A 16,303-nucleotide genomic window follows, 5' to 3' on the forward strand; every position below is an offset into this window, starting at 1 on the left:
TTCTTTAGAAGTTATTTATACTTTTGGGATCTCTTCATATTTTAATATAGCTAACTGCCTAAATTATTATGCTTTTAAAATTATGACAAAATTCTTGATCCTATGCTCCAGCATTTGGGGCTATTGTCAAACCGATCTTAGTTAGGTTTGTAGATCTTCTGAGTGATTCTTCATTGTGCTATAATTTTCTGATCCATCTGCCATCGTGAAGACAAGTTTCTTAAGATATAACAGAAGCTGGAAATAGTGTTTTATAGATTATATTTAGTTATATAGTGTTTTCCTTCTGAAGACAAAAGAAAATGTGAAGTGTCCCACAGCATTATATTACTATGGTTATAGCAGCAAACCTACTATCAGGAGGAAAGCGGAAGCTAGCTTAGTCAGTCCTTGCTATCCTGAGGAATTGGTTACAGGATCCACTCTGGATACCAAATTGGTAGATGCTCAATTTCCCTATAGAAGCTGGAGTACTAACTGTATGTTATTTACATATATCCCCTTGAAAAATTTAAACATGTTTAAATACAGTTAGATTACTTATAACACTGAATATGAGGTAAATGTTCTATAAATAGTTGTATATCAGGAATGAAAAATTGTTTTAATGATTCAGAAAAAAATCAACATCAAGGTTACTTATGCACGATGCTGTTCTCGGCGTCATGGGAGGAACTGGGATGTTGAAGATAGCGCCTAAGACTGTGTCTTCTGCTCTGTGCTGCGATGGGGGCTCTCTCTTTAGGTTGCCAGCACTGATGAGATATATAAGACATTACAGTCAGGGGCCACTAATTGCTTCACATAGAGGAGAGGCAATGGAGCAAATGGTGTGTGGTTTGGGAGTTCAAGAGACCTCTGTTCATATGAGCAATATAAAATCTGAGAGTTGTTTTAGAGCAGAGCAATACAGATGTGAAAAGGAACACAGGAGTAACCATAAGAACAGGTTTCGATTCCTGTCTTCCCACTGGCTTCCACTTCCAGGGTTTACAGAACTTGCCTATACGAACATGTTGCTGCGTAGCTGATCTCACATGGGAATGACTGTGGAGCCTTTCAAAGGGGACCATGTTCTTCCCAGTTCCAGGAGGAATTCTCCTGGAGCTGTCTCAAGAGCTTGCAGTATATTTGAGTATTCCCACAGACAGCATTTCTCTAGTCTTGGGTGGGGGGTTGACTCTATGGAGAAAGTACATATTTAGAGTCATGGTTGCTGAGTAATAACAATAATTTTATAATAACTTGTAAATAAAACATCCTTTGAAAGAAGAGAATTTGATAATGCAGTTTTCTTCTTTGCTCACATGTCTGTTGATTTCGCTACTTCCTTATTTGTTGGGTTTCATGGTTGACACCACCTTTCTCTCTCTCATACAACACATCTGGCTTTCTCTGTCATATGCCACATCTATCTCCGCAAAGTTAGTTTCATGTCTCTCAAACCTCTATGCACCCTCCCTGTCAAGCATTTCTTCCAGTTCCCAGAAACTAATACTTTGAGGTGTTTGAATTCATTACTTCTAATACAATTTTATAAAATTTATATTTTATCTGATTACAAAAGGAAATGCATGTTCAATGTAAAAAATATAAAATAAAGAAGCACACCAATGAAAAGTTATCTTTTAATTTTTTTCTTATTTTACGACCTTTGGTGCTGTGCCTGCATTTTAAGTCTGTATGAACTTGTCAAATCACTTGGAACTGGACTACAGACGGTTGTGAGCTTCCATGTGGGTGCTGGGAATTGAACTCAGGTCCTCTGGAAGAGCAGTCAGGGCTCTTAACCACTGAGTCACCTCTCCAGCTCCAAAAAGTTATTATTTATTTTCCTAGAAACCCAACATCTGTATAATCATCTCTTTCTTTAGTTACAGCCCCCTCTTTCCCATTATTCTCTTCTACCTCCTCTTTTTTTCCTACTTTTGTTCCTCCATCACCCCTTTCTCTGTTCCTGTGTTTGGGTCTGTGCCTGTCTTTTATGTCTGTTTCTCCCTCTTACACACATAAATACACTCAGGCACACACCTTCATTTTACAGTCTACACACTGTTTACATTCTCTTCTCCCCTGACTAGAATATGGTATTATTTTCTTTACACTTCTCAGCACTTCAGAGTGAAGATTCTTCTATTTTGAGCTATAATATAGTGCATTAGTTAAGTCAATGGTCAGCCCTGTAGGAGACATTTGCAATGAGTCAACTAGTGTGACTTCTGATTCAGATAAAAACAGATGGATAATTCCATCTGGCTTTGGATTATAGTTCACCATCTTGCCTGTGGCAGAACACTCTCAATGGAAATGAACTCTGTCTTAGGGACGGCTGTTTACTAAATGTCTTGTAAAACCACATGTCATCTGTTCTCTTTAACCATTTATGACTGGGTGGGAACAGTACCTAAGTTTCCATCATGATGCTGCTTGCCACCGTGCGAGGGAGCAGATGGTAAGTATTTACTGCAAATGTTCCTTTTTCCCTTTAACGTTTATCACTTAGAGTGCTCCCTGCAGCACTGTTATTTGTTTTCACAGAAAATTAAGTGGTTATTGAGTTATTATTTACAGTTGGAGCTAGAGGGCATTTACATTTTGTAAACCATAAATAGATATTTGATGACTTTTCACTTGGCATGTTATTTCATTAAGGTTAATACCAGATTATGACATCATGGCCCAATGAACATATAGTCAATTTTGATAAATTTTGTTATAACTTTATTAGCAATAAAAAATTCCTGCTCTACATAAAAATGTCATGGAAACAATAAAAACAGAATAGATAATTCATGAAGATATTCTAAATTATAACGTGGATATCTATGGAAGAATATTAGAATATGATGGCCACTTGATTATTATCTTTGTCTGATCACAGAGTCATGGAGTGAAAGTGGGATTGGAAGAATGATATAAACAAAATAGTCTCTTCCATTTTCGTCAGGTTAAACTGAGTTCCTAATAGTGTCAAGTATTGCCCTATAAAATTAAAGATGCTTAGCAACATGGAGCTCCTATGAGAGTTTGATGTACTGATACTTATGAGGAGAGAGAGTCAAGAAAGACAGAGTGTAGTGGGGAGCAGAGACAGACATGTACAAGGTACTGTCTTTGCTCAGAGACTTGAGAGTCTTAGTGACACTGAGCGGGTGAGAACAGGCAGGACAGATGGGCCCTTCAGTGGGAGATGATGAAGGAAGAGGAGTAATTACATACAAATGGAGTATTGGGGAATGCATCAAACTAGGCAAATATTCCCAGTGTACAGGGAATGAGAAAACTCCAAACACCTTAATGCCACATCAATAGAAGATCAGTGACAAACTCTTATGCATGCTATTTAAACCTTGTCACTTGAAACCAAGGAAACAAAGCAAAACAAAAACAAGTAATAAAACAGGGCTGAAGCAAAGGAAACTAATAATGAAATTAGATTGTGCTTCTAGGTCATATAGTAGATTATTGCTGAGCCAAGAAAATCCTGATGACATGACTTGCCTTTGATTCAGTTTGTTCATATTTTCTTTTCCCTGTGTTTGCAAATCTTACATATTTAGGTTTGTGCTACTTGTGTTTGAACTGAAGTTTTAACTTTTGAAAATAACCTGCTGAGTAAAGAAATGCACCTATAAATGGGTTGCACTGTTTCCAAGTCTTCCCTACAATTTCACCATGGTTGTGTAGCATTGCGGCAGCTTAGACTTTCTTTGTTCATCTGTTGCCTCTGCTTTAAAGGCAGACAGAATATTCTCACAAGGCTATCTGAAAAGACTTTTTAAAACCTTTAAAAATATAGTTATAAATTAAAGCTAGAAAAATAATTTGCCACTGAGCAGTGGTGGCCCACACCTTTAATCGCAGCATTTGGGAGGTAGAGGCAGGCGGATCTCTGTGAGTTCGAGGCCAGCCTGGTCTACAAAAGCTAGTTCCAGGACAGGCTCCAGAGCTACAGTGAAACCCTGTCTCAGGGGGAAAAAAGGAAAAAAATTGCCATAGTTAAATACAAATCAGGTATCGTGGTTCATGTCCGCAGTCTCAGTACACAGTAGGCTGACCCTAAACTCGAGTCTGGGCTATGTATTGAGTACCAGCCTGGGATGTGGAACAGGACACTGACTCTAAAACAGATGAGCAAACAAATGAAACAAACTATGATTTGTCTCAGTCCTTGAAAAAGACATTTACTTCCTCTTTGGGTCTGGTCTCTTGTTGCTGTCTGTGCAGGTGATGGTTTTCTAGACCTTTCCACTTGCTCAACCATGCTCATTGTAACACGTTCACTCAAATGTCCCTTTATGAAAGGAGGCTTTTCTTCAGGAACAGGCGTCGTTTCCCACCTTTGCATTCACGTGGGATAATAACTTTATAATGAAGTACTGATGAACTATTCTACAGCTCTGACTAGGGGCCAGTCAAGTGTTCTCTCTCTTCTCACCCAGTGACAGTTCACACAAGTGCTCCGGGAAGTAGGTTCCCGAGGTCAGCACTGACGAGGAAGAGAGTGCTGCACAGAGAGATGAGCTTGCCAACCCAGGATTTGAACTCTGGCCCATGACTCCACAGTTCTTACTCCTATCTGCTCTGCTTCTTGTGACACATATCTAAAACAGCCACGGCATTTGGCTCCATACATTTTATCATGCATAGTTCCCCCTACTAAAAACATAGGATTCGTGTCCAATTTTAAGATTCAGTAATTCTATTTCCTTTAGTTGAATTTTGCCAGTTTCCAAGAAAAGCCACTGTACATATATGTATCACTCCTCTGTTCTCCTCCTGGCCCCAGCAGCTCTCTTCTCTGCCTCAGTGCTGCTATTCAGTTTTAATTTAAGCATCATCTAGTTGCAGAAGACTATACTTTATACGCAGGCTAGTGCTTTTCTCTAAAGTTTTTTATTTATTTTTTTTTATTTTTGATGAATGTCCTTGAGAGGGCTCTGCTGGTATTCTAGTGGCGAAAGTATGCACATTTATGAAGTAGATGCACATATATGAAGCAGATGAAGACATATGTGTCCATAATAGCACCATATTCTCTTTAGTGAGAGCTTGTTTATATGCTTCTTTTTCTATTTTTGGACAATATCTCATTTACTCTCAGTAATACCATGAGGTAATTTCAAATATCTCCTTTTCATAAATGAGGCCCAGAAAGACCAGGGGACTTACTGAGACCACATAGGCCATTATCAATCGCATTTATCACTCCATTGTCTGACTTGTGAGCACTAGGTGCAAGGTTTAGTGCCTCTTACACTAGTATGAAGACATATTTAATGAGTGAATAGATTTATGTTCCAGGCTCAGTTGTGATGGAAGGTGAAAACTTCATCCTCATGCCAGACGTAACAAGTTTTCTGTTGCCACATCTTACTTTTCCTAGCCACATAATTGCTCTTGCAATCTTACAGCAAGGCTTCCCAAAGAGGTAGCTGTCGGCTTAGCTGAAGAGATGCTGCCCCATCTCCAGAGGTCATACAGTGATGCTCAAAGATAGGTTTTAGTTAGTTTTGGCATGCACTGATGGAGGACAGTGGGGCTATGAATACCCTAAACTGACCACAACAGTCCCATAGCAGTGTTTTCCAATCTCCCAATGTCACTGTTCTAAACAGTGAACAAGTTCCATTTTACGTTAAACTTTGCATGCAATATTAAGCATAAAGCATATTAAAGGGTAGGTGAGATGATTCAGTGGGTAAAGCAGATTTCTTTCAAACCTGACAATTTGATTTTCCTCCCCTTAGGAAGAGAGAAATGACTCTCGAGAGTTGTCCTCTGACTTCTACTATGCATACCACACACACATACACACACACACACACACACACACACACACACACACACACGCACGCACGCACGCACGTGCGCGCGCATGCGTGAGCGCACTCTAAATATATAAATAAATAAATGAGATTTAATCTTATTAAAGGTAGTGCTATGACTCTAATGTCTAGAAAAATACTAGAATAAAGAAAATGAGGGGCCTTGTTTGGGGCTGTGATTGTAGTATGATACAAACTGAAGAGTTTGATACATTTTACTTGTACATGAGATTCCGTCTCAACAATGAAAACAACAACTGAAGGGAATTAGAATTCAGAAGTAATTACTGATCTTTTTTGGGAGAACACTTGAGATTGTTCTGCGTAGAATCCCTCCTGAACCCTTCTTCCAGAAATGGGAGAATCACTTTTCAGCCTTCGGCTAAGATCAAATGTAGAAATGGTGGAGAGAAAACAGGCACAGGAAACACCTGTCCTTCAAAGTACTCTCCCACACATAACCCAGGAGTGCTCCTTTTTCATGCAGTCTACAGAACATATCCCATTCCCGGATCTCCATCATTTCCTCTCCTTCTCCGAGATGAATGAATCAGCACCTCTTTGTGGTACTGGATTCTTGGGATTGAGAATTCCACTACACATGAAATCACCCAATGCTTAGAATCACAAATTTCACTTTGAATGCCCTGTGATTAATGTTTCAACTTGGTCTTCAAATGGGAAAGTTTTGCCAGTAGTTATATTTCTGGACCAGACAATGCCTAGACCACATGACTATGACAAGTACTGAGCTACAATACTGATAAAGACCAAATGACATCTGGGGATGATATTATCTATATCTACTTCTGTGAGACCTTCCCATAAATACAGACATAAGACAAAAGCAAAACTTACAATATATGGTAGGCATAATGATGCCACTTTCCATCTCACTGACAGGGTTTGACACAAGGCAGGTATAGTTTCCAATGTCCTCCTTTGTCACTGGAACAATCCAAAGGGTGTTGTTTTGGGGAGAAAATGAGTGGCTGGAGTTGATGCAAACAGGTTTCCCATTTTTTCGCCACTGGTAAACTAGCCTGGTACCCCCTTTCACCTGGCAGGTCAAGGTAATGTTGCCCACATACTCCACAGCCCCAGAATCAGGATGTGACTGAACCACTGGCTTCATGACGGGATCTGCAAGATCGAGAGATATAGAAACGATTCTTTTCCATCTATGGGCCGCAATAAAACTCTAAGAAGCCTTTCCAATATAAAGTCCTGGGAAAATTATTCCAACATTTTCATATTTTGTAAATGTAGACAGCTTGAGTAACAGAGGACATTAAAAGTCATAGAAATTTAAAAATGGTAAAACATGAAATATATTTACACTGGTACAGCTAATAAAATTCTAGAACTTGAATTCAATTATTGACAGTTAATCTATTACTTTGTATATCGTTAGTGGCTGGAAGCCCAGAGTTCCACTTTTCTATTCATCAAGCTTTCTTCACCACCAAGCTTCCCCCTCTTTCTCGCTGAACTTAAGAGTTCACACGAGTTAGGCAAATGCTTGCCTGCCATGAAGGTACACGCTTACAGGCAAAGCAAAATGTATACAGTTATTCCCCTTTTGACTTGTAGTGTACCAAAAGCACCTGGCAAGAAGGGATGTGGCAACTTCAAATTTTTAGCCATCATCTGAAGAGTAAATTATATATCTCATGTGGGGCACATTTGAAAGCTTGTTGGGACATTTTTAAAGAGTGGCATATACACAATTTCATTAACAAATTAAAGTCTACATTTCAGTCAACACTGAACTAATTTGACAGTTGGATATATTATTGAGATTTTTATTAAAGTTGGAATATAAAAGGTAAATCCAATAGAAGTTCCTGTTAGAAAGTGAAGTAATGAGAAACTAGCTTTATTTTATAAATGTGGCACTCAGTAGGCAAATGGATCAATATAGAAAACAAGAAGACCACATTTCTTCCCTGGCTTTTAGCTCTAAGTACACAGATAAGGTTGGTAATTACATATGCATCCATTATCATTTTAACAAACATCACCAATCTTCAATGTTCTTTCCTCTGTTTGATAAAATAGCGACTTGGAAGCCAGCAAGATGGCTCAGTGATAAAGGCAATTGCTGTCAAGCCTGAATTTGATCTCCAGATCCTACATGGTGGAAGGAGAGAAACTACTCTAGTAAGTTACTTCTGATCTGCACATGTGCTCTGAGGTGTGTTCTGGAACACACTCACACACATGTAAGTAGACAGACATAAGGAAATAGTTACTGATCTGCACATGTGCTCTGAGGCGTGTTCTGGAACACACACATGTAAGTAAACAGACAACAGACATAAGAATATAGTTACTGATCTGCACATGTGCTCTGAGGCATGTTCTGGAACACACACACATGTAAGTAAACAGACAACAGACATAAGGAAATAGTTACTGATCTGCACATGTGCTCTGAGGCGTGTTCTGGAACACACTCACACACATGTAAGTAAACAGACAACAGACATAAGGAAACAGTTACTTGTTCAGAGTTAAATGTCCTACACTGGCAAAGAGAAGGGGCCTTTACACTTGTAAATGTATTTTTCCTGCATTTTGGAGAGACAGACTTTAATAGTCTTCATCTCTGTAAGATCACAGAGCACACAGAGGCCACAGTTGTAACACATAGGCAGCCTGTGACTGGATCCAGCACTTTAAGTTTTGATTTCTCATCAAGCGTCCAGTCGAGTTTGAAGCTTCTTCCTTAGGCAAATATATCATGTATTATCCTACAATGGAAATTGCATCAGGGTGCAAACAGACCTTATTTTCCAGCCCAGGGAAAAAGGAAACAAATGAAAGATTAGGAAAAGCAACTTGGAGGGGAGCTGAACAACTTGAGGACATCTGGCATTTGTTCATTTAATTCAATCCTTTATCTTCTGTGGCAAAAGCAAAAGGTTTGCAATAGCAACTTGTGTATGTTATTATGTTTTAAAAAATGAATTGTGTACACTGGTCAAGTTAAACACATCCCATTCAGCTCTGTGTGGGGATGCACGTGGTACGAGATAGCTAGGCATCACAGTAACCGAGGAAAGCCGATCACTGGACTAGTCATCTGTACCAAACACAAAGCTGACAGTCCCCTTTGAAAAGGTTTTTGCTTAGGTTCTTTAGTTTGCCTGCTTACTAAAGGTTTTGGTTTCATTTCCCTGAATAAATTCAATGTTACAATCCAGGTAAGGACTGTCCTATTAAAACTTGTATGAAAAACTGTGGAGGGAAAAATTATGAAAATTCTCATTAGGTATTTCGTCCCTTTCCCTACAATTGCTCTGCAGACACCTGATCTGGCAGTCATTGTTTTAGTCCCCTGTAGCCTCTTTTGTCTCTCCCTTCCCTCCTTGCTCCATAGAGGTTTCTGAGTTTAGTATAGCCTGCAGCACAGCTCTGAGCACTGAGAAGAAAGCAGAAAGAATACAGACAATGTTCATTTTCCCACAGACCTCACGTTCAAGTCAGGAAGAGAAACAATAAAAGTTAAATACAGGTACTATTTACAGGTGATTGTAAGTTCAATGGAAGTTTGATGAACAAAGCAGAATTAAAGTCAGTGAACAGTGTGTGTGTGTGTGTGTGTGTGTGTGTGTGTGTGTGTATGTATGTTTGTGACCAAGATGATATTTTTATATAGAGTGGAGAGAGGTCAGAAAAGGCTTCACAGATACAACAACTGAGATGCCTAAAAGAAATAAGAAAGTGATATTTGGGATAGAAACTGTCTAGATATAGTGAGGAGTAAGAGCAAAGGACCTGAGATGTGAGTGGATCCGTCCTGTTCAAGGTAAAGCAAGAGACCATTGTGGCCAGAACAGAGAATATAGTGCACAGAGGTAGAGAATGGAGTCAGATGGGTTCTAGGTATGCTGGGGTCTGAACATTATTGCTAGTACTTTGACACCCATTTGAGTGCACTAGGAAGCTGTGACAAGTGTTTGCCATGACAGGAGGAAGCAAGAGCAGAAGCACAGATGGTAGGGAGCAAGCTATTACAAATCTCAGGTCAGGACAGTTAGATGCAGGAGCAAAGCAGCGCTGAAGTACCTGGAGTGTTTTTTAGGGTTCCTGCAGATGGGGTGCATATAATGAGAAACTGGATTGTCTGAGATGTATGCAAATCCTTGGCCTGAGGAAGCAATAGAATCAATTTAATACTTAGTAAAATGAGATACTATTGTCAAATAAATAGGACAAAGAAAAAGAAGTTGAATTTTGTGCATAGTATGTTCAAGGTATGTCACTTACAAATTTTCATAAGAAAAAATAAATGCCTGGAGGTTAGTTAACTCAAGTCTCCTTTGGGGCGCATTTCTGCAAATTTCTACTGTCCTTACATAGAGTCCTTGGCTCATCTTCCCTTAAATGTTGTACCAAATAAAAATATTCAAGTGATCAAAAATAGGAACCTTCACAGGATACAGCCTACAAATGAGAAAATAAGATGTCCATACCTCATTCCTGAGGCAGCTTTATTTCAATCCTAAGAAAATAGTATGTTTCTCTTATTGCTTAAAGGTCTGTTGCTGGGCACTGGGCACCTCCTTCCCATACAGTTATAATTAAATCTCAGGAAACCTTATAGATAGGTAATGGTATTAAGGAAACTTTGAACATTAATTAATTCACTTGGGGTTGGAAGAGCCAGGACCTTAGAGCCTAGGAACCTTGGTATTCTGAGCCTCCGCTGCCTTGACCTAGCCTCTTCTCCATTGTCACAGAGGACTCACCATCAACGGTGACTTGTATCTTCTGACTTGAGGAGAGAGTTCCATTTCCCTGGATGTTGACCTTCACAATGTAATTGCCCTCATCTGTGAACTGCAGCGGATTGATGAGGAGAGATGCATTGGGTGGCATCATGGTGAACTTGTGTTGGTATTCCAAGTCGGGAACGACAGACTCGTTCACAGAGCCCAGCAAGTATTTGGGCATTGTGTGTGGTCTCTCAAACAGCCAAATGATCTGGATGCCAGATGCTGGAGTGTGGAAACCATAGTGCACAGGGAGATAGAGGGCCTGTCCCCTGATGCCATGGACAGTGTGTGAAGGCACGGTCACCTTCAGCCCTGAACAAACACCTGCTACAAAGAGAAAGAAAACTGTGAGTACCCTGAGCCACATCTCATAAGAAAAAGGTACAGTTACAGTGGGTACTCAGTCAGATGATAATCCCTTTCAAAGAAGAAGGCTTCTAAGTATTGACTATTCCAGTACCAGTTACAGGTAGAAGTAAATATTTGTCTCTGAAACCTGCATTTGAAAGACTACACCCGGTGAGAATACTAGCTGCATGACTTCTCTAAGACAAGGAAAAAAAGAGAAGCAGAAGCTATTATCTCCTGTAATCACAGAGTAATAGAGAAAGAAGAACTGAGAAAGATTATGAGCTCTAAAGTTAAATAAAGCTATTAAAATACATTTGAAATTAGACAATGTCAATTTCATATTCTGACAAAACTGCAGTTCCTGAAATATGAAGGGATACTTCCCTGCAACAAATTTCTGCGAAGTCTTCTGAAGTAGCTCAGTATTCGATTTTTGGAAGTCCCTCCCCACTTTAGTCAAAGTCACACCAAATCTGAGTAACCTAGTAAATGTCACAATAAACTACATTCAGTTAAAACCAGCCATTCCTTGTCCACAGAGGACTCTGACTGTTGTGTAAGGAACAAGGGGCAGACTTGGATGTAACAAAGTGGAGGAGGAGGAGCGCATAGAAATATGAAAGCAGTGATAGCCAGGACAAATGGGGAAGGATGCTAAGACCACATGGGCAATTTTATTCTATGCAAAATGAAAATGTAACTGGAGTTTGGATATCAGAGGAGGGACATGACTTTTCTAATGATTTATTTGTCTCCCACCAGCTGGGATGAAAATGGGATGAGCAAAGAGAAAAGCAGAAACACCAAGCTATCTCGGGAAATGATTGCATCAAAGCAGGCAAGAGATGGGGCTTTACCGAGCCATGGTGTACTGGACAACATGATAAACGACTGGTTCTACCAAAAACAACAACAATAACAAAACAAAACAAAACAAAACACACCACACAGCTACTGCACTGCAGAGAACTGCTGGTTTTGGCATTGCGGTGGGGAAATCAGAAGTCCGTATAGGGCACATGCACTTTTAGATGCTCACTAGACATCAAAAAGGCAATGCTGAATGGATGTGGTGATCATGTTTTTTGTTTGTTTGTTTGTTTGTTTGTTTGTTTTTCGAGACAGGGTTTCTCTGTGGCTTTGGAGCCTGTCCTGGAACTAGCTCTTGTAGACCAGGCTGGTCTCGAACTCACAGAGATCCGCCTGCCTCTGCCTCCCAAGTGCTGGGATTAAAGGCGTGCGCCACCACCGCCCGGCCATGTTTTTATTATTAACTCATTAATGGTAGTTTAGGACAGAATTAGAGGCCTGAACTGATGTGAGGCATGGAGCTCTTCCCATGTACAGCCTTATGCAGTGCTTGTGTTGTTTGGGTTATGAACTCACTGCTATGGCTAATCTTGTTTGTATATTGCCTCTTAGCTTCTGGAACTTGGAGCTCTCTCTCTCTCTCTCTCTCTCTCTCTCTCTCTCTCTCTATATATATATATATATATATATATATATATATGTATGTATGTATGTATATAGACATAATTACCATTAGTAATAAAAAAAGTCCTTTCAGGATACCATACTTTTAGAACTCTAATTGAAATCTCTTTTTTTCATTTTATAAGTGGGTGGCATGGGTATGAAATCACCATCAGAGGAACATTTAGAGTGATAGGGTTACCTGTGTAACTCAATGTAGACTATCTTGAACACGGAGAGATAGAAAACAATGGCAGAGGGTCAGTGAGGCAGCCTAGTGAGTAAAGGTACCTGCCACCGAACCTCATAATCTGAGTTCAATCCCCAAGACTCAGATGGAGGAAACGAGAACTAACTCCCTGTGTCATGTTGTCCTCTGCCCCACTCTTGCACTGTAGCGCTCTCTCTCTCTCTCTCTCTCTCTCTCTCTCTCTCTCTCTCTCTCTCTCTCTCTCTCTCTCTCTCTCTGTGTGAGTTCATAACCCAAACACACACACACACACACACACACACACACACACACACACACACACACAGAGAGAGAGAGAGAGAGAGAGAGAGAGAGAGAGAGAGAGAGAGAGAGAGAGAGAGATGTAAAACAAATTTTAAAAGAAGTAATGGTGTAGAAACAGTAATTATAGATTCTTTGAGTAACCTTAAAGGGGACAAGAGAAGTGGGTGGAGGCTGGGCAGGAATGTAGAATGTAAAATCACATCTGCAGGCACTGGGTATCAATCTGTGAGATATGGACATGGGGAAATAGAAGAGCAATATATGCTGGTGGATTGAAACTGAGTAGGTGAGAGAAGACGGGAACTGGAGCCAAACAAAAGGTTTTTTTCCACTTCCGTTTTCTAAGACACATAAAATGATTATCCTCTTAAATTGCTTCCCATTTTTACTGTTTCCAGGAAGTCTCATCTAAATCAACTTATGGAAGGCAACTGGAACAAAGAAGAAAAAGGTCTGTTTGTCTTTCATGGTGATTTCCATGGAGAAGCTCAAGCATGCTGCTCCAACCACATGAGAAATCAAGTTCTACTAGCACTAAGTGGTCTTGCCGTTCCCCAGAGTGGAGGGCTGTATATTCAGTGCAGTCAGGCTCCCAGGCGTCTATACATGCCCGAGATAAACACACCACATGTTTGCTTTAGGTCACCCATGTCAAAGGTATTACAAGGTGTATGATTTGTTTCTGTTTGGGAAAGTACAAGAATGTTAAATTTGGAATTTTCCTAATTTGAGAGATTAAAAAGAGAGAATTAGACGCTGGGATATCTAAATCATAGTGTTGCTTGAAGCAAAGGAGTAGTGGAAATTTTGCAAGGAAATTGTAGGAGGGAAAAAGTAATATGGATGAATAAACCAATGTCTTAAAACTAGTGACGTCAAAGTTATGTAAAGCAGAGGCCGAGTGGAGAGCGAAACTGGACTTTGGAATGGGAGCAGGAAAGGAGCAGGTCCCTCCAGGGATGTGCGTTTTCTGGGCAAATGAGAAAACACTCCTGTGCCTTCAGTTGAAATCAGGGAGACAGAGTTTCTTGATAAGCAATAAATAAAAACTAGTTTTTAGCTCATCATTTCTATTTTTAGGTATGCAAAACGTAACTTTCACTGTGTCTGCTGTGCTGCTATGTTCATTTTTTTTTTAAAAAACCTGACTATGTATGAAAATATCTGCTAGCCATGTGTCAGGGTTCATGTCTAAACTTAGACTCCCTTGTAATTATATTTACCAGTAATTCTTAGATTCACATCAGCCCGAAGTGAAGATGGTCAGGATCATGTGCATTTTCTAAACTTGCAGAGGGGATGTTTTAATTGACATTTTGATAAAGTTGGAAATGTGAAGTTGTAGCAAAAGACACATATTTATCTTAAAACAGTGTTTAGTCAGCATCCGGAGGTATTTTCTCAGAGTAGCCACTATGTGCATTTCAAGAGGAAAGGTTCAAAGGATTTGAAATAGCAAGTTGCAGCATTTAGTCAACGAATTAAATTGTCACAAATTGACATATCCGTGTTTGTTCCAAGCGAACAAGGGGCTATGGTGGGAATCACATCACTGCCTTGAGGATGCACTGGGAAGACCTGCATGGCTGCTGACATAAAGTGCAGCGATTGCCTCTGGCACTGACTTACTGTGCATCTGAGACGTTTCCCAGTTTCCCAGTGTAGCCCAGGAGTCCCTGCTAGACTGAGGTAGGGATGCGAGGCTTGAATGCAACGTTAGCTGATCCATTTTTCTCATTTGGGAGAGCTTCTTGCTCTTCTGTTTTTCTGTAGTTTAGTCTATGAAATTGTAGTTGGGAAAAATTAGTTGAGATTACATTAATAGGCTGTAGGTGGTTGCTAGGCTGGTGACACTGTCCCTAGAATGGAACTGTTACTGACTTTTGATCTGGATTTGAAAGTTGACTCTCAGTTATGAGCAGGATGATTTAGAGACTCTGAATAAGTTAGGAGGAGAAAATTTTATTTCATAAGACATTAACTATAATGCAGATACTGCAGTCTGGAGATAAATAAAGCTACTTCAGTACATCTGCAATGGGGACACATGACTTTAATCTCAGCACTTGGGAGGAAGAGACAGGTGGATCTCTGGGAGGTGGAGTGCAGTCTGAGCCACATAAGTTTAAAGCCAGCCAGGGCTACATAGTGAGACCCTGTCTAAAAACAACCCTCAGCCTCCCCCAAACAAACAAAGAACTAACCAGCTTGCTATCTAAGCAAGCAAGCAAGCAAGCAAGCAAGCAAGCAAGCAAGCAAGCAAGCAAGCAAGCAAGCAAGCAAGCAAGCAACTAACTACTTTAGTAGAAAAAATTTCTTTTAAGACACAGGTTGAGCCGGGCGGTGGTGGCGCACGCCTTTAATCCCAGCACTCGGGAGGCAGAGAAAGGGGGATCTCTGTGAGTTCGAGGCCAGCCTGGTCTACAAGAGCTAGTTCCAGGACAGGCTCTAAAAAAGCTGCAGAGAAACCCTGTCTCGAAAAACCAAAAAAAAAAAAAAAAAGACACAGGTTGCTAAATGGACCTCACTAAAATGCCTTTGCTGACCTGGAACTCAGGGATCTCCATCCTCAGCCTCCTGAATGCAGAGGTTAGAGTTGTGCATCACAACAGCAGGTGAAGGTAATAAATTTATATGGCATTTACACTCACTATACAAATGGAGAAAACTAATTCAATGGACTATTTAAAAGAATGAAAAATATATGAAAGTCTTAAATAATATGTTGCCAACCATATTTCTGAATATATTCAATAATTTAATATAAAATAAAAATTTTTAACAAATATGTCTGGTTTTTTTTTTTAAATATGTACAGCATAGAGAGAGGTAGTGCAACTATTAGATAGTAGTTTGCTTGGAGGTTGCCTATATCATTATTATTATTATTATTATTATTATTATTATTATTATTATTATTATTGTTATTGACAGGATTTCACTATGAGAGCTTGGCTAGTATGTAGATCAGGTTGGTCTAGAAATCACAAAGATATGTTTCTTTGCCTGTGCCTTCCAAGTGCTGGGATTAAGGGCAGGCGTCACCACACCCAATGCCTGTATTGTTCTTATGGGACAGTTTATAGGTAACAAGTGTCAGCAAGGAATGAGTTTCCTTGTGTCAGCACCTAAAGTCTTCCTGTTGGGAAAGGCACGAATCCACTGACCGGTCTGACACAACCACTGTGCGATTCTGCAACTAAACAGCTAACATTTGGGTTTTTTTTTTTATTTTATAAGCACACATTCTTTTTGTTGATGTGTTTCTTGCTAAAAATGTACCAAATCTGTGTCTTCAAACACAGTGGTTTACTAATTTAGAAAAATAAAATTCGCCTGAGAAAATTTGAATT

At 39.8% G+C, this 16,303-nt stretch overlaps 1 protein-coding gene across 3 annotated transcripts in view; it reads right to left on the reverse strand.

The window, feature by feature from the left end:
* Positions 1 to 16,303, reverse strand: part of Hepacam2 (HEPACAM family member 2) — a 32,073-nt gene that overhangs the window by 13,566 nt on the left and 2,204 nt on the right. The window contains exons 2-3 of one of the 3 annotated variants that reach the window (XM_038320539.1): positions 10,586 to 10,936; positions 6,687 to 6,971 (exon numbers count right to left, since the gene is read on the reverse strand). In XM_038320539.1, the coding sequence (XP_038176467.1) occupies positions 6,687 to 6,971; positions 10,586 to 10,936 (636 nt within the window). Of the gene's footprint in view, positions 1 to 6,686; positions 6,972 to 10,585; positions 10,980 to 16,303 lie in introns of those variants that run through there. The other 2 variants (XM_038320538.1, XM_038320540.1) reach the window with 2 other exon arrangements.

Source organism: Arvicola amphibius, chromosome 2, assembly GCF_903992535.2.
Source record: "Arvicola amphibius chromosome 2, mArvAmp1.2, whole genome shotgun sequence".
Lineage (NCBI taxonomy): Eukaryota > Metazoa > Chordata > Mammalia > Rodentia > Cricetidae > Arvicola > Arvicola amphibius.